Below are 23351 nucleotides of genomic sequence, written 5' to 3'. Positions count from 1 at the left end.
CGGGTGTGTGTGCGTGGGTGGAGGTATGGAAAGGAGAGGAGGAGACTATGTACGAGGAGAAGGAAGTACGTGAAGGGAAGGAAGGGAAGGAAGGGGAAAAAGGAAGGGCAAGGGTGAGAGTGAATAAAAAAAAGCGTTAAGTTGAAAAAGGATGAAGAATATAAATGAAAAAAGGAGTGAGTGAGTGAGTGAGTGAGTGAGTAAGTGACTAACTGACTGACTGACTGACTGACTAAATGAATGAATGAATGAATGAGTGAGTGCATTATTAAGTTCTCTCACTACTAAGGAATGAGTGAAGAAAATAAAAGAAATGTGGATTAGTGAGTGAGTGATGATTGGGTAAATGAGGAAGAGAAAGATCATTGAAAGTTGGAGTATGTGGAGTTCAACGAAGATGGGAACTAGTTTAGAAGCTTTCACTGTATATATCTTTTCTTTTATCTGATATCTGGAAATACGTTAGACCTTATAATACTGCCTTAGGTCGGTCAACGAGAACTATTTGTGTCTGGTTAAGAAAAATAATAGACGAAGTGAAATCTATGAGGCAGTCTAAACAAATATGGAAAAAAAATAATAGACAAACAAATAGAGATAAAATGAATAAATAGAGGAATAAATAAATAAATAAATAAAAGAGGTTAAGTCCATGAGGCATTCTAAACAAAAATAGAAATAAATAATAATAATAATAATAATAATAATAATAATAATAATAATAATAATAATAATAATAATAATAATAATAATAATAATAATAATAATACCACTGTCACTGAGGTATTAAAAACAGCAATATAGGTTTTTTTTTTTTTACAGTAAAGGAGACAGCTCACAGGCATAAAAAAAGATATAAAAAATCATTCCAACCACAGCTCCTAAAATCACAAACACTACCAACAAATGCACAATAGGTTAATCCAATCATCCATAAGACTTTCCGAATCCCCTTATTTTCCCATTGTCTCGGGTAAGCGCGCGTGGGTCGGTCACCTATAGACAAAAAAAAAGTATATGTAACGTAAGTGTGTCGACGAGGCGAATCAGATTTTTTTTTATTACATTGGTTCGTGGTATTCCTCTGTGTAAGGGGATTGGAACCGCTTCCCACACGTTGGCTGACGGATTTACTTGTGTGTGTGTGTGTGTGTGTGTGTGTGTGTGTGTGTGTGTGTGTGTGTGTGTGTGTGTTCCGGGAAAAGCCTTCAGATCCTACTTGTCACCCACACCCACTCCTCCTAATCCTCTTTCTCCTCCCCTCAGTCCTTCACACTACTCTTCCTTCTCCTCCTCCTCCTCCTCCTCAATCCTTCCTTCTATTATTTTTACGCCTTCCAATATTTACTTCTAATCCTTATCCTCCTCCTCCTACTTTTCACAATTCTAACTTTATTATTTTTACTTCCCACAATATTTCCTCCCACTCCTGCTTCTTTTTCTACTCCAAACAATTCTTCCTTACATCAACTTCTCTCTGTTCTCCTACTCCTCCATCAAACCCATTCTCTCAATTCCTAAATCCTCCATCAGTCTCCTTCTACCACCACAGGACTAAGAACGGACTGGACCTGGAGATCGGTGGTCGGATGAGGATGCTTTGGGAAGACGAGGAGAGCGTGGCCTTCGTGATTAAGAACGTGGAGGAGCGAGATGCCGGGTTGTACCGTGTAGTGGTGACCAACGACCTCGGCGAAGCGGATTGCAGCGCTAAACTGGCCATTCGAGGTGAGTGGGGCGGAGAGAGATGAAGAGGGATGAAGAGGTGGAGGAGGAAGATAGAGGCTGTAAAGATGGTAACAGGAAGAAAGACGAGGAGGAGTTAGGTACGTTAGGTTAGGTTAGGTCTGTTAGGCAACGCGGATTCCTGCGCTAAACTGGCCATTAGGGTGAGTGGGGCGGAGAAGGTTAAGAGGGATGAAGAGGTGGAGGAGGAAGGTAGAGACTGAAAGAATGGCAAGAGGAAGAAAGATGAAGAAGAGGAGTTAGGTACGAGTGTAATGATGAGAATGAGAAGAGAGAAGAGGAGGAGGAAGATTGAGTTCTGTGGGAGTGTGAGAATGAGAGGAAGAGAGAGGAAGACGAGAAGTTGGGTGCGAGTGTTGTGAATGAAAATGAGAGAAGAGGAGGAGGAGGACGATTAAGGTGTGTGTGTGTGTGTGTGTGTGTGTGTGTGTGTGTGTGTGTGTGTGTGTGTGTGTGTGTGTGTGTCTCTCTCTCTCTCTCTCTCTCTGTTCCTTTCTCTCTCTCTATTCGTCTCCCTCTCTCTCTATTATTTTACCTCTCTTTCCTTATTTCTTCCCATCTCTTCAATATTCCTTTCCCCTTTCTCTTCCTATCTCTTCTCCTCTCTTCCATTCCCTTCCCTGTTTTTTCCCTATTCCTTTCCTTCTTCCTCTCTTCATTTCCCTTTCTCTGTCTATTCCTTCCACTCTCCCTTCTTTCCCTCGTTCTTTCCACTCTCTCCCTTCCTATTCCACCCCCTCTCTCTCTCTTTCTCTTCCTTTCCCATCTATCTAACTCCTTTCCTTCCTTTCTCTCTATCTTATTCTTTCTCCTCTGTCTCCCTTACTCTTTTCCCTGTCTCTCCCTCCCTCTCTTTACCTCCAACCCTCCCTCTCTCTCTCTCTGTTTACCTCTCTCTACCTCCCTCCCTTCAGCCGGGCCAAAGATCAAGAAGCTGCTGAAGGAGGTGGCGTGCGTCGTGGGGCAGAATCTGGAGTACAACATCGAGGTACAGGGAGAGCCGGCCCCACAAGTCCATATGTGAGTAGCGGTCATTATTACTCTTGTTATTACTATTGTTATTGTTGGTGATTTTTTTTGCGGGATTTTTTTTGGAGCTTTTTACCTATATTTTTCTTTTTTTTTTACTTTTTGTGGTAAGGTTGTTATTTTTGTTGTTGTTGCTGTTATTATTATTATTATTATTATTATTATTATTATTATTATTATTATTATTATTATTATTATTATTATTATTATTATTATTATTATTATTATCATTATTTCCTGATTCGCTTTTTAATTTCACTGTTCCGTTTAATATCTACACAAAAAAGGCATTTCCATCCGTTTCGCTTATTCCTTTCACAACACATTTTAATATAGATTTAAATTTTCAATGTGATTTACTGTTGCTCTCTCAAATTCCCATAATCAGGAACTCTGCCAACTATTTCGTCAATCCTTTGCATATTTTTGTTAGGTTGTTATTCATAAATGATTGGCTCAAAAGTTTTCCAGTTAAGTTTTCTGGCAAAGTTTATGAGAAAGATATTTGTGTCCCAGTGCTTCGCTATCCACGACCTTTCCTTACGACCCGTCACGTTTCCCACCCCGACATACCTCAACGCTTCGTACCAACATGCCTCACGCACCTCATACCAACATACCTCCTATCCAATATCCTCTCCAACACGTCCTCACAACATCCCTCACGTACAACATACCAACCTATCTCCTATCCAATATCCTCTCCAACATACCTCAACGCCTCATACCAACATGCCGTACGTACCTCACACCAACATGCTTCACGTACATAATACCAGCATACCATACCACGTCTCAAACCAATATAGCACGTTTTATTCCACCATATCACGCCTCACACCAACATAGCTCGCGTGTCATACCAACATACGAGTACCATTACCATGTGGCATACCAACATACCATACCAGGCCTCATATTAATATACCGCGTCTTTCCAGCATACCAACCCACTTCTCATACTTCCATACCATACCACTTGCTCTAACAAACATACGAAAGCACGCCTCATACCAACATATACATGCCATGCCTCATAAAAGCATACCACGAACTTCATCTCATCTCAGCGTTCCTCGTGCATCATAACAGCAAACCACACACACACACACACACACACACACACACACACACACACACACACACACACACACATCCTCACATCTTTTCTGCACTTCAACGTAACTAAAAGGATTAACATCAACAACAAGCCCATGAGTGATACCAAGTTCAGGTGCTGTCTGCTCCCGGGGTCGTCGCTCGAGGCACGGCTGCTGACATTCCGCGATGCTTTCTGGTCGTTTAGTCTTTCTGTGTCACGTCCGGGAATCACAACGCGGGGAAGTATTCAAGTTTGCATGGAAATTACGTGTCTATAAATAAGTGCAAAGGAGATGTTTAAATGATGATAACGTTTCGAGTTTATGTTTAATTATGTGAATGTGTGTGTTTGCCGTGATATTTGATACAGTTTGTGTGCTACAGTTTAGTGCGGATTCTGTGCTCATAAATGACTGGCGGCGGAAGTACAAGAGTTCATCACGTTAGCATGACAGAATTGGATCATCATCATTTAGCAACATATATACAGAGGGTGATATCTAAGAGTATAAATGCATGAAAGAGTTGAAGCGTAATCATTTAGCAACGTTTAATTAGTGAAGAAAATAGTGAAATAATGAAGAAAAGTTAGTGAAGAAAATTGTTAGTGAAGAAAATAGTTAGTGGAGAAAATAGTGAGGAAAATAATGAAGAAAATGGTTAGTGAGGTGGAAAGCTAACACGAGGATAGACTACATTAAGTTAGACATTGAAGGCAGACAGAGCAAGAACATGATACAGAACAGCGAGGAAAAGAGTTCAGGAAAATATACAAATTAGAGGAGTGCAGTTTAGGAAAATATATAGTTTAGGGAAGTATAGCTTATTAACATTAGCCGTATATTGCTAACTCACTGATAGTCCATGCAATCCAATCCCATTATCCCGTTCTGTTTAATGAATGGTGCTTGTAGTTTTTTCTTCAAATTTTTCGTCGACAACAAAAGTCTGATCTAGATGTAATATACGGATAAGTTTATACGTAAATGCAACTATGATGATTATTTGTTTGATTACAGCATGACGGAAATTGAAGTGTGCGTCATGTTTGACACTCCACTTCACCGCGAGGCTTGTTGACACCGCTAAATTTGTACCGAGCTATCAGACGTACTAACATGCAAACACACACACACACACACACACAAACACACACACACACACACACACAAAAAAAAAAAAAATAAATAAATAAATAAATAAATAAATAAAAAAGGTAGAATATTACAATAAAACTCTACGGTCGCATCTTGCCACATTTAAGTTACGTGCACTTCCTACACACACACACACACACACACACACACACACACACACAATATGCATGAGAAAATTACCATGAAAAACTCTACGCTTCCATCTTGCCGCATTTCACTTACTTGCAATTTGCACCCCAACCACCCACCCACACACACACACACATACAATAGCTCCACACACTCTCCCACACCCTTCCCTCCCCACCTACACAGCCCACGAACTCACACACACTCATCCACCATCCTACGCATCCTTCACTTCCTTCACAAACAGCCACGCAGGACTCCAGGACCCAGGGCATCACAGAGTATAGGCAAGCAGTGTTTCCTCTCATAAGGGACCTCACAGGATACTTTTATTCCTGTGGGCGTTCGGACTAAAGAGGCAAAGCAATCACACCTTTCACACCTGTTGGACTCACGGATGCACACCTGTTGTTCCTGTGTCTAGGTATTGAGGTGTACAGGTAACACACAGGTAGACGACGTGAGGAAAGACAAGGAAGGATGATACAGCGAGGACATGATAGAGAATAGTGAAGGAAATAGTTCGTAAATAAAATAGTTACTTAAGAAAATGGTAGTGAAGGAAGGGGTTAGTGAAGTATATAGTCAGTAAAGCAAATAGTTATGAAGAAAATAGTAAAATATTGAAGAAAAGTTAGTGAAGAAAATAGTGAAATAGTGAAGAAAATAGATAAAGAAGAAAATAGTTCGTGAGGTGGAAAGCAAACACGAGGGTAGACTATATTAAGTTAGACAGTGAAGGCAGACAAAGCGAGGACGTGATACAGAACAGGGAGGACAAGTTCAGGAAAATATACAGATAAGTGGAGTGGAGTTCAGGAATATATAGAATCTAGGACGATATGGCTAAAAACAATATATAGTTTAGGGAAGTATAGCTTAGAGGAATTGCTTATGATGCCTCGTTGATATAACCAGAATCGACTTGCTAACATAGAGTATCAAGACACCTCTCCACCTAGAATTGATCGCTCTATTGGCCACTCGTTCATTTTTCTAATCCTGTAGCGGCGTTTATTTATTTATTTATTTTGTTTACAGCAGAGGAGACAGTGCAAGGGCGTAAAAAAAAGAGAAAACAATAATGAAAAAAAAAAAAGCCAGCTACTTACTTACTGTTTCTGAATAGAGTAGAGTAGAGTGAAGATTAATGTTTCTCATTTAGATGTTTTTTTTGTGTGTGTTTTGTCCTTAAGCTGAATATCTCGCTGTAATAAAAAAAATAAAAAAATAACGTCACGGTGCAGTAAGCCTTTTGATGAACGAACACAGTTAATCCGAGCATTATGTAGTTACAGATGAGAAACAGACGTGTAACAAAAGCGCACTGTCAACAAAGAGCTCCAGAGTATTTGAAGTCATGAACGTTGCCTGTCTCGCTACAATAATGGCTCATAAAAATAATGACTCTGCCAGGTTACGTAAAAGGCCAAACATGGGCGTTAATTATTGCGTCTTATGATAAAATGTTTCGAGTTTTTATATCGTTCGTTGAATCCAAATTTCGTTAGAGAGATACATACGCAGTGACGATAGTAATAGTTGTAGTGGATATGGTACTAAAGACAACAATAGTATCAGTAGTAGTCGTAGTAGTAGTAGTAGTAGTAGAACATGAGATAGGATTAACATCTTTTTTTATTTATGTTTTATTCCAGTTATGAGACAGAGAGAGAGAGAGAGAGAGAGAGAGAGAGAGAGAGAGAGAGAGAGAGAGAGAGAGAGAGAGAGAGAGAGAGAGAATTAAATGATACAGAACTTAAAGAATAGAAATACAAAACAAAGAATCCAACCTAAATACCCCTAAAATATACGCACACGACAACCAACTAAATAAATAAATAAAAATCTAAACATAAGTCTACTAAAATAAAACTCATACCCATAAAATACAATAACTAGAAGCCGAGAATTAAACAAGTTAAATACCTGCATTAACTCTCCCTCTCCAGACAAGATTCAACGTTCCCTCTCGTAAAATGAAAAATTAATGAAGTTTCCTCTGCCACCAGTGAACCCTAGGGAATGCCAACGCTTCTCTCCTATTTCCCCATAAAATACAGTAACTAGAACCCGAGTCTTAAAAAGTTAAATACATGCATCATCTCTCCTTCTCCAGACAAGATTCAACATTCCCTCTTGTAAAATAATAGCGTTTTCCGCCCCCACGAAAGCTTAGGGAATGCCAACGCTTCTCTCCTATTTCCCCATAAAATACAGTAACTAGAACCCGAGTCTTAAAAAGTTAAATACATGCATCATCTCTCCTTCTCCAGACAAGATTCAACATTCCCTCTTGTAAAATAACAGAGTTTTCCGCCCCCACGAAAGCTTAGGGAATGCCAACGCTTCTCTCCTATTTCCCCATAAAATACAGTAACTAGAACCCGAGTCTTAAAAAATTAAATGCATGCATCATCTCTCCTTCTCCAGACAAGATTCAACATTCCCTCTTGTAAAATAATAGCGTTTTCCGCCCCCGTGAAAGCTTAGGGAGTGTCAACGCTTCTATCCTATTACCCCATAAAATACAGTAACTAGAACCAGAGTCTTAAAAAGTTAAATGCATGCATCATCTCTCCTTCTCCAGACAAGATTCAACATCCCCTCTTGTAAAATAATAGCGTTTTCCGCCCCCGTGAAAGCTTAGGGAATGTCAACGCTTCTCCGTTCCCAGAAAGAACTGAGATTAAAAGAAAATCCTACTAGCCCTTTTTCTTTCCAAACATCCTAACTTCCTCTTTTTATTCCTCTTAATTCCCCATTCGTCCCCTTCAATATATCCCCTTCTTTTTTTTTACAGCAAAGAAAACAGCTCATGGGCAAAACAAAAAAAAAGGAAACGATAATGGAAAAGAAGCCCGCTGTCACTGCCCCCTTTTCCCCTTCTACCCCTTCAAAAGATCCCCTTCCTAACCTTTTTCTTTCCCGAACATGCTAACTTCCTCTTTGAATCCACTCTTCCGGTAAGAAATCGAACACTGACTTCCTTTACCGAAAAAAAAAGGATTAGTGGGAAACGAATAGCTTCCTGAGGTCAGACCGCGGGCCGAAGAAAGCGAAAGTGGAAGGTTGTTTGCGGTATATTTTTTTTATTATTAGCACCTGCGAGTGAGCTAATTAATTTTCTCATAACCTACGCAAAAATTAATTACCGTAAAGCACCTCAATTGAATTTCGCTAAGTACCGCCTTTCTCTCAACCACAACCTAAAAATAATAATAATAATAATAATAATAATAATAATAATAATAATAATAATAATAATAAATAATATCGTAAGTAAGATTAAGCACTTGAATAATAATTTTAAGTCTGCTCTTTAAAATATTTCTCGCTGTAATGTGTGTGTGTGTGTGTGTGTGTGTGTGTGTGTGTGTGTGTGTGTAGATAGACAAATAGATAGATAGATAGATAGATAGATAGATAGATAGATAGATAAGTAGACAGAGAGAGAGAGACCACCTTTGGCTAAGTGTCTCGCAGTGTTCCCAGTTCGACTCTCACTCATGCCGCATTCCTTACCCTGACCCGCCCCATTAACATTCATTCCCCCATCATGTTCTCCCTTTATTTCCCTTTGTTTTCCCTTAAATTCCCTTGTTTTCCCTTCTTTCCTTCGTTTTCCTCTTTTTTTTAATTTTTTACCCCTTTTTTTCCGTATTTCACATAATTTTTCTCTTTTTGATATCGTGTCCCTTTCTTTCCCATCATTTTCCCGTGTTTTCCCTAATTTTCCCTCGTTTTCCCCATCTATTCCCTTATTTCCCCTTTAATTCCCTTTACTTATCTCTTACTTTCACTTATTTCCTTTCATTTCCCAAATCTTTTTTTTGAATTCCACTTTGATTTCCCTTAATTTCACCTCTTTCCCTCTTTTCCCAATTAATTCCACATTTTTATACTCGTGTGTCCCTTAACTTCACTTACTTTCCTTCGCTTCCCTTTTCAAAAATCTCTTTCTCTCCCTTTTCTTATTTTTTCTCCTCATTCTCTTCTCATTTTTGCCACACTTACTTTCCTTCGTTTCCCTTTTTAATTTTCTCTTTTTCTCTCACTTTTTCTTATTTTTTCTCCTCATTCTGTTCTCATTTTTGCCACACTTACTTTCCTTCGTTTCCCTTTTTAATTTTCTCTTTTTCTCTCCCTTTTTCTCATTTTTTCTCCTCATTCTCTTCTCATTTTTGCCACATTTACTTCCCTTCGCTTTCCTTTTTAATTCTCTTTCTCTCCCTTTTTCTTATTTTTTCTCCTCATTCTCTTCTCATTTTTGCCACATTTACTTTCCTTCGCTTCCCTTTTTAATTCTCTCTTTCGCACTCTTTTCTCATTTTTTCTCCTCATTCTCTTCTCATTTTTGCCACATTTACATCCCTTCGTTTCACTTTTTAATTCTCTCTTTCGCACTTTTTTTCTCATTTTTTCTCCTCATTCTCTTCTCATTTTTGCCACATTTACTTCCCTTCGCTTCCCTTTTAAATTCTTTCTTTCTCTCCCTTTTCTCATTTTTTCTCCTAATTCTGTTCTCATTTTTGCCACATTTACATCCCTTCGTTTCCCTTTTTAATTATCTCTTTCTCTCCCTTTTTCTCATTTTTTCTCCTCATTCTCTTCTCATTTTTGCCACATTTACTTCCCTTCGTTTCACTTTTTAATTCTCTTTCTCTCCCTTTTTCTCATTTTTTCTCCTCATTCTGTTCTCATTTTTGCCTCATTTCCCCTCTCATAAACGCACTACACCACAACTCCTCTGGTTCCCCTCACTCATTTTATTAATATTTACTGGCAACCTATATTCTCCCTCGACTTTACCACTGTTTCCCCTCTATGAACGCTCTAACCACCCCATTACCCCGTTACTGTCCTTCTGGTTCTCCTCACTCCCATTACACTCGCCTCCCTTCGCCTAAACGCATCAAAACACTCCATTTACCCATTGAAAAAACACCTTAATTTCCCTTCCTACCATTACTCCTTGAAAAATCCCCTTGATTCCTCTTTTACCCCTTCAAAAACTCCCCTCGTTAACCCTAATTCTCATCCAACTACTCCATTCAACCCCCTTCATTCCCCCATTTCCCTTACACCCCTTCAACAATCCCCCCCCCCCCCCCCGTTTTCTCCCTTCGAATCCCCGGTTTTTCCCCTTTCCCGCACATCAGACCCCTCGAATTGTTCCCCCAGTTGCCTCCCCCCGCCGCCCGCCCCCCTCACCGCTCCCCAGTTCCCCTCACCGCCCCCCTCTTTCCCGTTAGCATGGTGGACGGCAGGCCAGTGGAATCGACAGACCGCGTGAGCCTGAAAAAGGTCAGCGACACCCTTTGGACCTTCACGATCAAGGGCATGGTGGCCGGAGACTGCGGAACCTACACGGTGAGCTGGGGGGCAGGGGGGGGGCTGAGGGGGTCTAGGGGAGCTGGATTGGGTACTGGGGGGAAGAGGGTGAAAGAGAAGGCTGAGTGGGTGAGGAGGGATTAAATAGTTTTGCGGAAGGAGATTGGGAAAGGGAGGGAGGGTTAAGGAGAGGTTGGAGAGGAGAAAGGGGGTTGGTGGGGGGCTGAGAAGGGGGCTAGAGGGGCTGGGGAGCACTGGGGAGGGGGCTGGTAAGGGTGAGATAAGTTATGGATGGGTTGGGGGAAGGGGGGATAGGAGGAGGTTAAGTGGGTGAGCTTGGGGAAAGGGGGTTGGGAAGGGGTGAAGGGTTAGTTGGGGAAGAGTTGGGGGAAGGGAGAGGGGTTGGGGAAGAGTTCGGGGGAGGAAGAGAGGGAAACAGGGAGGGGTTGGGGTAGGGAAGAGGGGGTTAGCTAAAGGTTCGTGGAGTAGAGAAAGGTTAGGGAGGGGTTGGGGAAGGGTAGAGTGGATTGAGAAGGGAACTGAGAGGGGTGTGAGCGACTGGGGAGGGGATGAGAAAAGGGGATATAGAAGGGGATTGAGTATGAGGTCGTAGAGGGGATTGGAGTGTGTATGGGTGTTAGGTAGAGGGGGGGAATGCTTAGGGAAGGGAAGGGAGGGGAAAGATATGGTAGGTAAGGAGGTGTTTAGGATTGTTGGGGGCAAAAGTTATATTAAGAATAGTTAGGGAAGTACCATTTCTTTTCCTATTTCTTTCTTTTCTTCCTTTCTTCCTTTCCAACCTGCCTTCTCTCTCTCTCTCTCTCTCTCTCTCTTCACTTTCTAACTTTGGTCTTAACTTTCTCTCCTCTCTTCCTTGCTTTCTATTCCTTCTTCCCTTCCTTCTCTCTCCTCTTCACTTTCTAACCTTCCTTCCTTTCTCTCTTCCCTCCTTCCTTCTTTCTCTCTTCTCTTAACTTTCTAATTTCTGCTCTAACCTCCTCTATCTTCCTCTTCCTATCATCCTTCTCTTTTTTTTTCTTTCTTCCTTCTCTCTCTCTCTCTCTCTCTCTCTCTCTCTCTCTCTCTCTCTCTCTCTCTCTCCTTTACCTCTTATAACACACCTCTTATAACACCTTCTCCTCCTCTACCCTCTCTACTTTAAAACACTTCTAAATCACCTGTCCAATTACTCCCAGGTGGTGGCCGCTAACGAGGTGGGCCAGGTGTCCGATTTCTTCACGGTGGCCACGGACTCGGCGCCGCAAATCACGCGCGACTTGGACCCAGAGACCGAGAAGAAGCTCAACATGGATGTCACTCTCGAAGTCCGCGCTACAGGAAGTCCCAAACCCGATGCCAGATGGTGGGTGTTGAAGGGGAGGGATGGGAGGTGTAAGGGGAAGAAGGGGAACGGGGGGGGATGGTGTGTTTGCATAGGGTTGGTAAAGAGTGAGGGAGTGCGTGATGAGGATGTGAAGGGAAGGGAAAGGGGATGGAGAGGAAGGGAGAAGGGGAGGAAAGGGAGAAGGGTGAATGAGGAAGAGGGTAAGAGAGAAAGGGGAAAGGGCAATCAAGTGGAGGAGAGACAGGGGCGTGAAGAAAAGGAGAAGGGGAAGTAGAGAAAAGGGAATAGAAAGAAGGGAAAAGGAGAGGAGAAAGGGAGGGATGGGGGGTGAGGGGGAAGAAGAGGAACGGGGGGGAATTGTGAGTTTACAGGGTTGGGTTAGGGTTGGAAAAGGGTGAAGGAGTTGGGGATGAGGATGTGAAGGTGAAGGGAAAAGGGATGGAGAGGAAGGGGTAAGGGAAGGGGAGGGAGAAGGGTGAATGAGGAAGAGGGTAAGAGAGAGAGGGTGTGTGAAGAAAAGGAGAAAGGGGAGCAGAGAAAAAGGGATGGGAAGAAGGGAAAAGGAGAGGAGAAAGGGAGAGGGAAAAGGAAGAGAAGGAAGAATGAAAAAAAGAGTTCACTAGAAAAATATAACTCTAACAGTTTCCCGGGTGTCCAGTACCGTCTATTCACCACAAATCAACCAGTCAGTCAACCAAGGAACTCATCAACCTGTCCCCCCATTATCTTTTACCACCACCATTTAATTTTCCTCTCATTCCTTTAATTTTTTTTCATGCTTCATTTTCTTCCTTTCCTCTTCTCACCTCACTTTACCTCACCTCTCCCTTCCTTTCATTCCTTTACCTTTCCTTTCATTCACTTTCCCCATACACCTGGCGATCCCTTTACCTGCCCACACCTGGTAATCTATGCGTCTCCCTTCCCCCCCCTCGCTTCATTTTCTTCCTTTCCTCTTCTCACCTCACTTTACCTCACCTCGCCCTTCCTTTCATTCCTTTACCTTTCCTTTCATTCACTTTCCCCATACACCTGGCGATCCCTTTACCTGCCCACACCTGGTAATCTATGCGTCTCCCTTCCCCCCCTCGCGCAGGTACAAGAATGGGAAGGAGATCATGGCGGACGAGCGCTTCAAGATGACCCGTGATGACACCTTCTACATCCTCAAGATCCGTCACGTGGAGAGGAAGGACAAAGGAACGTACAAGTGTGTGGTAAGTACTGGAGGGGGGGAGGAGGGGATGGAGGGAAGGGTGTGTTAGGAGGGTAGAAAGAGGTAAGGGGAGTGATGTTTTTGTCTCCTGTTTTGGTATGGAAATGATGTGTCTTTAGCAGCTTAGTGAAGGGCAGGAGGATGAGGATGAGGAGGAGGATGGAAGAAAAGGAAGAAGGAGGAAGAAAAGGAAGGAGAACGGAAGAAATGGGCAAGAAAATGAAGGAGAAGTAAAGGAAAGAGGGAAAGAGGGAGAGAATGGAAGAGGAAGAGGTGGAGGAAGGAAGAAAAGGAAGAAGGAGGAAGAAAAGGAAGGAGAACGGAAGAAATGGGCAAGAAAATGGAGGGAAAAATAAAGGAAAGAAGGAAAGAAGGGGGAAATGGAAGAGGAAGAGGAGGATGAAAAGGAAGAAGGAGGAAGAAAAGGAAGGAGAACGGAAGAAATGGGCAAGAAAATGAAGGAGAAGTAAAGGAAAGAGGGAAAGAGGGAGAGAATGGAAGAGGAAGAGGAGGAAGGAAGGAAGAAAAGGAAGGAGGAAGGAAGAAAAGGAAGGAGAACGGAAGACATGGGCAAGAAAATGAAGAAGTAAAGGAAAGAGGGAAAGAGGGAGAGAATGGAAGAGGAAGAGGAGGAAGGAAGGAAGAAAAGGAAGGAGGAAGGAAGAAAAGGAAGGAGAACGGAAGAAATAGACAAGAAGAAAAGAGGGAAAAATAAAGGAAAGAAGGAAAGAGGAAGAAAATGGAAGGAAAACAAACAGAGGAAAGGAAAAAAGCTTAGACTAGGCCGAAAAGAAAATTAAGAGAAAGGAAGAAAGAAAACAAGAGAAAAGAGGAAGACAACGAAAAAAGAAGGCAAGAAGGAAAAGGGAAAAGATATCAAGCTTCTTACACTACTTGGTTAGGAAAGGAGGAAAGGAGAATGAAAGGAGGGAGTGAAAAGAGGGAGAAAAAGAAGGAGAGGAAAAATAATAAGAACAGGAAAGAGAGAAGATAGAAGAGAGATAAATGGGAAATAATCATCTTTTTTTTATTTTAGGGAAAGAGGAAGTAAAGGGAATAGGAGGAAGGAATAAAGGAAGGAAGAAAGAAAGATGGACAGAAATTAAGAAAGAGGAAGAAAAGATGAAAGAAAAAAGAGATCAAAGGGAAATCATCATATTTTTTGTATTTTAGGGAAAGGGGAAAAAGAGAATAAAAGGAGGGAAAAAAGAAAGGAGGAAAGAAGGATGGGAAAAATATTAAGAAAGAGGAAGAAAAGAAATAAGATAAAAGAGAGATAAAAGATAAATAATCATCTTTTTATATTTTAGGGAAAGAAGAAATAAAGGGAATAAAAGGAGGGAATAAAGAAAGGAAGAAAGAAGGATGGGAAGAAATTACAAAAGGGAAAAAAAGAAAGAAAAGATGGAAATGAGATCAATGAAAAATTACCGTATTTTTTTATTATTTAAGGAAGAGGAAATAAAGGGCATAAAAGGAGAGAATAAGGGAAGGGAAAAAAGAGAAGGGGAAATATAAGAAGAAGGAAGTAGAAAGAGAAAGAAAATAGAAGTGAGAGAAAAAAGAAATCAGTTTTTATTTTATTTTGTATTATCAAGTTTTTTCCTCATTCTTTTTATCCCTCCTCCTCCTCCTCCTCCTCCTCCTCCTCTCGTACTACAAACAAGCTATAAGGGTAGACTACGTTAAGTTTCTTTTGATCTTTTTTGGTATGGAAATTATGTATATCAGTAGGTAAATATTCTCTCTCTCTCTCTCTCTCTCTCTCTCTCTCTCTCTCTCTCTCTCTCTCTCTTTTTGTTATTTGGCTTCCCATTTTCTGTTTTTATTTTAGTTTCCCATTCTCTGTTTTCTCTTCCATTTCTTCCGTTTTCTTTATCGTCCAAATTGGTCGTCTCCCATTTTCTCTGCTGTATTATTTTTTCCCATTTTCTGTTTTTCATTGTCGCCTTTTTGTTATTGTTTCCCATTTTCTCTTTCTTCGTGTCCCGTTTTCTCTTTCCTCTTAGTCTCCCATTTTCTGTGTCTTCGTGTCCCGTTTTCTCTTTCCTCTTAGTCTCCCATTTTCTGTGTCTTCGTGTCCCGTTTTCTCTTTCCTCTTAATCTCCAATTTTCTGTGTCTTCGTGTCCCGTTTTCTCTTTTGCCTTAGTCTCCCATTTTCTGTTTGTCTTCATTACCCCGTTTTCTATGAAGGCTCCCAACACGTTTTCAATGGCAGCAACGCTCTTTTTTTCTCATTTCTTTTCCTTATATTTTTTTCTTTTTTTCTTTTCAACCAATCTCCTCACTTCTGTTTCCCTGTCATTTTCTCTTCACTTTTCTCTCCCTCCTTCCCTTCCTCCACCCACCCATCCCTCTCTCTCACTCCCGTTTTCCTTCTCCCATCAGCTGACCAACACAAGCGGTGAGGCCAGCACGCAGGGTGACCTCTTGGTTCGAGCCCCGCCGGACTTCGTGACCCCCCTGAAGGACGTGTGTGCCAAGGAAGGATCTAAGGACGTCAAGCTCTTCGTGGAGTGGGAAGCGAATCCTCCACCCACTGTCAAATGGTGAGGAAGGAGGGGTAATGGGGGAATGGGGGAGGGAGAGGTATGGGAATGACTATAAATGATTGGGAGCGATGGTTGAGGAGAGGGGATAGGGAGGGGAGGGGTTAGGGAATGGGTGAAAGGGAAAGGGGATGAAAGGGGGGTAGTGGTGTTAGCGAAGGATATGAATTAGTTAAAAGGGACTAGGGGAGACAGAAGGGGGTTAGGGAAGAATGGGGACGGTTATGGGGTCTAGGAGGAAAATAGAAGAAAAAAAGAATAGAAAAACACACAGAAAGGGAAATATATAGAAAGAAATACACAGAAAATACATAGAAAATACATAGAAAGAACAAACACCAGAAGAAGGGAACATGGAAATTTTACAGTAAAGAGAGAAATAAGAGGAAATTACTGCCCTTAACTTTCGCTACTGGTGACCTAAGCTGTGAGGGAAATTATTAACTCAAAGTCTTCAGGTTGGAACCGTGCTGCAGTGTGCCTGAAACATACGAAAAGGGTCAGTAAAATCCTCTATCCCTGAAGTACTTATCCAATGAAGACTTGAAGCTATTGATACTCAGTGAGCCAACTACTGACGGCGGGAGTCTATTCCAATGATCGACGACTCTATTATTGAAATAACTTCTGAAGAAATCATAAGAGATTAAGAAAAAACCCTCCCCATCCCCCTCTCCCCTAATCTCCATCCCCAGGTAGCTAAAACCCTACACCTACCCAAGGATACAAGATCTCGCTACCTATCTCACCTATAAGCCTTTCTGAGCTGGGATTGAACTCGTTGCCTCTATCCCCCGCCACACACTGTACTGTCAAAGCCGCTCGCCTGAGGATACGGAGAAGATGGAGGGGGAGAGAGAGAGGGAAAGAGGAAGAGTGGGAGGAGAGTTGATTGGAAGGGGAAGAGAGAGAAGATACAAATAGAACAGGAGAGAGAGAGAAAGATTGCAACACTGGTGGCAGCGGTGGGATAGGAAGAGGAAGGTGGGATAAAGCGTAAGAACTGAAAGAGGAAAGTAAATAAAGAAGGGAGGGAATAGAGAAATAACTGTAAGGAGAGTATATGAAAGAATGAGGAAGGAAGAGAGGAGAAAAAGAGAGTCAAAAGAATGAAGGAAGGTTGGAAGAAGGGGAATAATTGAGAGAGGAAACCAAATATAGAAAAGGGGAAAAAAGAAAGGAGATAAAAGATTGGGAAAGGGGAAGAGGAAGAGACAAATAGAGAGGGAAGGAGAAAGAAAGAGGGTAGAAGGAAGATGATCGAAAGACAGGGAGAGAGAGAGAGAGAGAGAGAGAGAGAGAGAGAGAGAGAGAGAGAGAGAGAGAGAGAGAGAGAGAGAGAGAGAGAGAGAGAGAGAGAGAGAGAGAGAGAGAGAGAGAGAGAGGAAGGAGGAAGAATGGAAGAAGATAGAGGATTGGAAGATGAGTAAGAGGCAAGATACAAATATAGAAAAGGGAGGAGAAGGAAGGTGAGAAGAAGGGGAAGAATAGAGAATGGAAGTCAAATAGAGTGAATGGAAAATAAAGGAGATGGGAAAGAGAGATGACAGAAATAGAGAAGGGAGGAGAAGGAAGATGGGAAGAAGGGACAGAGAAGGGACTGAAACAAGAGAGAAAGGAAGACTTGGGTGATCGAGAGAGAAGATGAAAGACAGGAAGAATGGAAGAAAAGAGGAGATGATAGAAACACAGAAGGGAGGAGAAGGAAGATGGGAAGAAGGGAAAGAACAGAGAAGGGAAATTGAATCAAGAGAGCAAGGAAGAATTGGGTGATCGAGAGAAGATGGAAGAATGGAAGAAAAGAGGAGATGGGAAAGAGATGAATGAAACAGAGAAGGGAAGAGAAGGAAGATGGGAAGAAGGGAAAGAACGGAGAAGGGACTGAATCAAGAGAAGAAGGAAGAGAGAAAGGAAGGAGAGAGATGAACGGGGAAGAATAAAGACGAAAACCAATCTAGAAAACGAGGGAATAACGTGAGAAGGAAGAAGCATGAAGGGACGAAAGAGGGAAGATGCGAAGACAACAAGAAGAGGGAAATGAGAAAGGAAATGAAAGAAAAGAGAAAGGTAGAAGAGAAGAGAGGAAGGCGAGGAAGAGGGAGGAAAGAGGTGAATGAAAGACGGAATAAGAAGAATGATACAGAAAAGGAAGGAGAAGAGAGGAAGAATCGAGAAAGGAAATTTAATACAGAAAAGAGGAAAAGAGAAAGAAAGAAAGGAGAGAGGAGACAGGAAAACGGGAAAGAGGGGAAATACAAATAGAGCAAAAGGGAGATAGAAGAAGATGCAAGTTAAGAGAAAAAATAATTGTAAAAGGAAATCAGACCAGGAAATGAGGAGAGAGAGAGAGAAAGAGCAACGAAGGAGAGAGAGAGAGAGAGAGAGAGAGAGAGAGAGAGAGAGAGAGAGAGAGAGAGAGAGAGAGAGAGAGAGATTGTGAAAGTGGGGGGAGCGGTGGGTTGCAGAGAGAGAGAGAGAGAGAGAGAGAGAGAGAGAGAGAGAGAGAGAGAGAGAGAGAGAGAGAGAGAGAGAGAGAAACCAGGAAGGAGGGATGTTAAAAGATTACGAATGGAAAGAAATGAGGAAAGAAAAAATTAACCCAGAAAGAAAGAAGGAGATAAAGAGACCAGGAAGAATGGGGCCAACGGATCAGGCCGGGAATTGAACCCAGGGCCGTGCATACATAGCTAGCGAGGTTAACCACTGGACCAAGGAGATGTATAGAAGAAAGGGAGATGGGAAAATTTTTAAGCCAAGAAAAGTGTAAAAAAAAGGGAGGGAAAAGATAAAAGTGAGCAAAAAGGAGAGAGATGGGAAGACGCGAAATAACTGAGAAAGGAAAAATCAAATCAGGAAAAAAAAAGGAGAGGCAAAGATATGATAGGAAAAAGGAAAATAATTTAGACAAAAAAATAATGAAAGAGGTAAGAGAATGAAGGAAAAAGAAGCGCAATAAAACAGGAAAAGAAGATTAAAGAAAATGGAGGTAAGAAGGAGTCCAAATGAGGAAAACGGGAAAGAGGAAATAGACAAGAATGAAAAGATAGAAAAAGACAAGAAAAATAAATATAGAAAATGGAAAAAAAATCAGAAGAAAAAATGAAAAAAAGGAAATGGAAAAAAATATTGAAGAAAATGGAAAACAATCAAAAGAAAAAAGGAAAAAAGGAAAAATGGAAAATATATGGCAAATGGGAAAATATTAGAAGAAAATTTCTTCTAATATTTTACTTAATTATTAATTAAGTAAAACAGTGGAAAAAAAACAGGAAAAAAGATATAGAAAATGGAAAACAAAAAAAAGGAAAGAAAATGAAGGAAAAAACAAGAAAAGACCGGGAAAAAAGATCAAGAAAATTAAAAAAAACAATAAAAAAGAAAGTAAACGAAAGAAAAAAACACGAAAACAAGACAGGAAAAAAAGATCAAGAAAATGGAAAACAATAAAAGGAAAGTAAATGAAAAAAAAAAAAAGAAAACGAGAAAAAAAAATATAAAAGAAAATGGAACCGTCATCCCGTTTTCTTTGCCAGGTTCTTCAAGGACAGACCCGTGCGTGAGGATACGGAAGGATACGCCATCAGGGGAGCGCAGGATACCTCACAGATCCTTTGCATCCTACAAGCCACGCCGGATTTCGTTGGCCAATACACTGTGAAGGTAAGGAACACCTGCTCTCTCTCTCTCTCTCTCTCTCTCTCTCTCTCTCTCTCTCTCTCTCTCTCTCTCTCTCTCTCTTTAATTTTCTTCCTCTTTGTCTTCCTTTTATTATTATTATTATTATTATTATTATTATTATTATTATTATTATTCCTGTAATTATTATTTTATTATTAAGTGGAAAAACGTCATTTGTTATTCTCATCATCTCCTCCTCCTCCTCCTCCTCCTCCTCCTCTTCCTCAATCTGTTTTCTCTTCCCTCTAATCCTCTCCCTCTCTTCGCCCATCTCCTCCACTCTTCCTCGCATCTCTGTTTTCCTTCCCTCCTCCTTATCCTCCTCTTCCTCCTCCTTCACCTCCACTTCATCCTCCTCCTCTTCCTCTTCAAACTTTGCTCCTCGTCCCTTGTTTTCTGCTCTCACCTTGTTGTCGGTGTTCTCCTTCTCCTCCTCCTCCTCCTTCTGCTCCTCCTCTTCTTCCTCTTCTTGTCCTCTTCCTGTCTTCCTGATGGTATTAAAAACTCTTTCACGACAACATCATCATCCTCCTCCTCCTCCTCCTCTTTCTCCTCCTCCTTCTTTCTTTCTTCACTACCATTTCCTCCTTCTACATAACCTGACGACCACTACCACCACCTCCAACCCCACCACTCCTCCTCCTCCTCCTCCTCCTCCTCTTTCTCCTCTTCTTTCTTTCTTTCTTTCTTCCCTACCACTTCCTCCTTCTACATAACCTGACGACCACCACCACCACCTCCAACTCCACCACTCCTCCTCCTCCTCCTCCTCCTCCTTCTCCAGGCCGCCAACGAGTACGGAGAGAGCACGTGCAAGGGACGATTCAGGCTACACGAACCCCCGAGCATCCTACAGAGCCTCAAGGATACCGAGTTTTTGGAGTTCGAGGCTTCCAAGTTCCTGTTCAAGGCCATTGGTGTGCCCCAGCCGGACGTCAAGTGGTGAGTTGGGGGGGGGGTGAGGAAGGGAAAGAGGGGGAGGGGAAAGAATGGAGGAGGAGAGGGAAAACAAGCGAAAAGACTGATTGGAACAGTTGTGTGTAGTCAGAGAAAGTGAAGGGAGAGAGGGAGAAGGATGCAGAGGAATGAATGAAGGAGAAAAACGAGTGAGAGTTAGAGGAAGTGTTGTGTGTGGGGAGACAGGGAGAGGATACGAGAGGGGAGAAGGAGGAGATGAAGGGGTGAGAAACAACAGGCGGGCCAGAGTGGAGTGGTGGGTGAGAGAACGTAAGAGGGAGAAAGGGGTTAAAAGGGGTAACGGGGGAGAAAGAGGGACTAAGGGAGTGAGAGGTGAGGGAAAGGATGAATGTAAAAGAGGAAAAAAGGAAGGCGAGAATTAGTAAGTGAATGATCTTGAGAGGAGTAAAAGAGGAAGTGTAAGGATGAGGGAAAGGGAAGGCGGGAAAAGGGAAAGAATAACACACACAAACACACAAACCAACAAACCAACACCCCTCCATACAACGCACCCCATCACCCCACACCCCAAACCACAAATCACCACCCCAACACCCCAGTCCTCCCAATTGCCCCCCAAAACAACAACCCCATCACACCCCACCCCAAAACACAACCCAAATCACCCCAACCCCCAATCCTCCCTATAACCAACCCCATCACACCCCACCCCAAACCACAACCCAAACCACCACCCACACCCCAATCTTCCCTATTACCCCCCCAAACAGCAACCCTATCACTACCCACCCCAAACACAAGCTAACCCCACCTAACCCCCACTTAACCACAACCAACATACACACCCTATTCCCCCCTATCCTCCCCCTTCCCCCAGGACCAAGGACGGGAAGAAGTGGACCCCAGACGAGCGAAGGGTGAGGCTGAAGCTGGAGGGAGAGGAGACGTACATTCTTATCTTCGAGGAGGCGCTGACGGTGGACTCCGGTCATTACGTAGCCACCGTATCCAACGTGGAGGGGACTGTGACCACCGAGGCTACACTGACCGTCAACAGTGAGTGGGGAGGGAGTGGGAGGGAGTGGGGTGGTGGTGGAGTGGGTGGAAGGATGAGTCGTGGAGGAGAAGGAGGGAGATGGGGATGATGAGTCAGGGAGAAGGAGGAAGATGGGGAAGAGTGGGAAGGGGCTGCAGTGGGGAAGGATGAGTGGGTGGTTGTGTGGGGGAGGATAAGAAGGAGGGAGTTGAGGAGAGTGGAGGGAGATGGGGAGGATGAGTCCGAGGGTGACGTGAGATGGGGAGAACGATTTGAATGGGTTTCTTTCAGTGAGTGAGAGAACTGATAATGGGGGAGAAAAGGGAGTGGGGACGAGTGGGGGAGGAGTGGGAAGGGGCTGCAGTGGGGAAGGAGGAGTGGGTGGTTGTGTGGGGGAGGATAAGAGTGGAGGAAGATGGGGAGGATGAGTGGGAAGGTGAGGTGAGATGGGGAGAAAGATTTAAATGGATTTCTTTCAGTGGGGGTAGAAAATTGAGTGGGGAGGAGTGGGGGAGAATGAGAGTGTGGTGGAGTGGGGGAGGATTGGGAGGGTATCTATTTTATCTGTCTGTGTCCGTCTGTCTGTCTGTCTAAGGGAGAGTAGGTGGGTGAGTCTGTCTCTTTTTATTATATCTAACTCTTTCTGATTTTGTTGCTGTCTGTCTGTTTTTTTTTATCATCTTTCTGTCTTTTTTTTTATCATCTTGTGGCTGTCTATCTGTCTGTCTCTGCTCTCTGCTCTCTCTCTCTCTCTCTCTCTCTGAATGTACTACCCTCATCGATTTTCTCTCTTGTCTCCTCTCGACATCCACTTCTTTTTATCTCTCCTCCTCCATCTCCTCCACTTCCTCCTTCTCCTCCTCCTTCTTTTCATCTCCCTCTTCCTCTTCCTCCTCTTTCTCCTGCTCCTCGTCTCCTTATCACATTTCATTCCTACCAAATAAAAATAAAAAAAACGTCACTTCCTCAAAATCTACTTCACCTCTTGCATAATTTCTTTTCATAATCTTCCACTTTCCATTTTTTTCATATTTTCATCCTCGATAATATTATTTTTTATCTTGTGTGTGTGTGTGTGTGTGTGTGTGTGTGTGTGTGTGTGTTCAAAGGCCTATGCTCTCTCGTTATTGTATATTTTTTTTCACCACTTATATGAAAATCAGCTGTCTATCCCCTCTCCCCCCCTCCCTCCCCTTTCCCCTCCCCTCCTCTTAGTCTGATGGTTCTGACCTTCATCTTTTCTTCAATATGTTTTTTTTTTTCTATAGATATTTTTTGCCCTCTATAAAAAAGGCATACAAAATACATAAATATACCCCCCTAGTATTTTTCCCCCCCCCCCCCCCCCCGCCCCCCCAACCACCCTTTTTTTTTTCATTCTAAGATCCCCTCCTCCTCCCCTCCCCTACTTCCTCCCCTTCTTATGAAAATTTCTCTCCTTCCCCCCGTCCGAAAATTCCTCCCCCTCTCCCTTACTTCTGAAAATACCCCCTTCCCTCTCAAATATCCCTCCCCCACCTCCTGAAAATTTCTCCTCCCCTACTTCTGAAAATTCCTCCCCTATTGAAAATTACTCCCCTACTTCTGAAAATTCCTCCCCTACTGAAAATTACTCCCCTACTTCTGAAAATTCTTCCCCTACTTCTGAAAATTCCTCCCCTACTTCTGAAAATTCCTCCCCTACTTTTGAAAATTCCTCCCCTACCTCTGAGCTGTTATTATGTACTTTATTTCACTAATCATTCCCATTATTATTATTATTATTATTATTATTATTATTATTATTATTATTATTATTATTATTATCATTAGCATTATTACTATTATTATTTACACGCTTTCCACATTCCATTATTATGATTTATGAATGTATTTTATTTTACTGTTATCATCTTCATCATCATCATCATCACCATCTTCATATTTATCATTATTATATTTTTATTTCCTTTCTCATTTTCTATTTTTTTAAGGTTACATTTTTTCTACTATCATTATCCTCCTCCTCATCATTATCATCATCATATCTACTCCCATTTTCATTATCATTTCTTCGCTTCCCATTTTTCATTGCTATTTTTAAAGGTTACAGGTTACTTTCACTATCATCAT

General features: G+C 42.1%; 1 protein-coding gene across 6 annotated transcripts in view; it reads left to right on the top strand.

Moving 5' to 3' along the window:
* LOC126986248 (obscurin-like) overlaps positions 1-23351 on the top strand; it is a 269280-nt gene that overhangs the window by 145124 nt on the left and 100805 nt on the right. For 5 of the 6 annotated variants that reach the window (XM_050842223.1, XM_050842222.1, XM_050842220.1 and 2 more), the window contains 9 exons: positions 1553-1728; positions 2661-2766; positions 10325-10535; positions 11693-11859; positions 12938-13058; positions 15447-15607; positions 19141-19267; positions 20070-20227; positions 21081-21259. In XM_050842223.1, coding sequence (XP_050698180.1) covers positions 1553-1728; positions 2661-2766; positions 10325-10535; positions 11693-11859; positions 12938-13058; positions 15447-15607; positions 19141-19267; positions 20070-20227; positions 21081-21259 — 1406 coding nt within the window. The remainder of the gene's footprint in view (positions 1-1552; positions 1729-2660; positions 2767-10324; positions 10536-11692; positions 11860-12937; positions 13059-15446; positions 15608-19140; positions 19268-20069; positions 20228-21080; positions 21260-23351) is intronic. The other variant, XM_050842221.1, reaches the window with a different exon arrangement.

The sequence above is a fragment of the Eriocheir sinensis genome, chromosome 61, assembly GCF_024679095.1.
Source record: "Eriocheir sinensis breed Jianghai 21 chromosome 61, ASM2467909v1, whole genome shotgun sequence".
Lineage (NCBI taxonomy): Eukaryota > Metazoa > Arthropoda > Malacostraca > Decapoda > Varunidae > Eriocheir > Eriocheir sinensis.
This window is presented reverse-complemented; position numbering and strand designations above follow the sequence as displayed.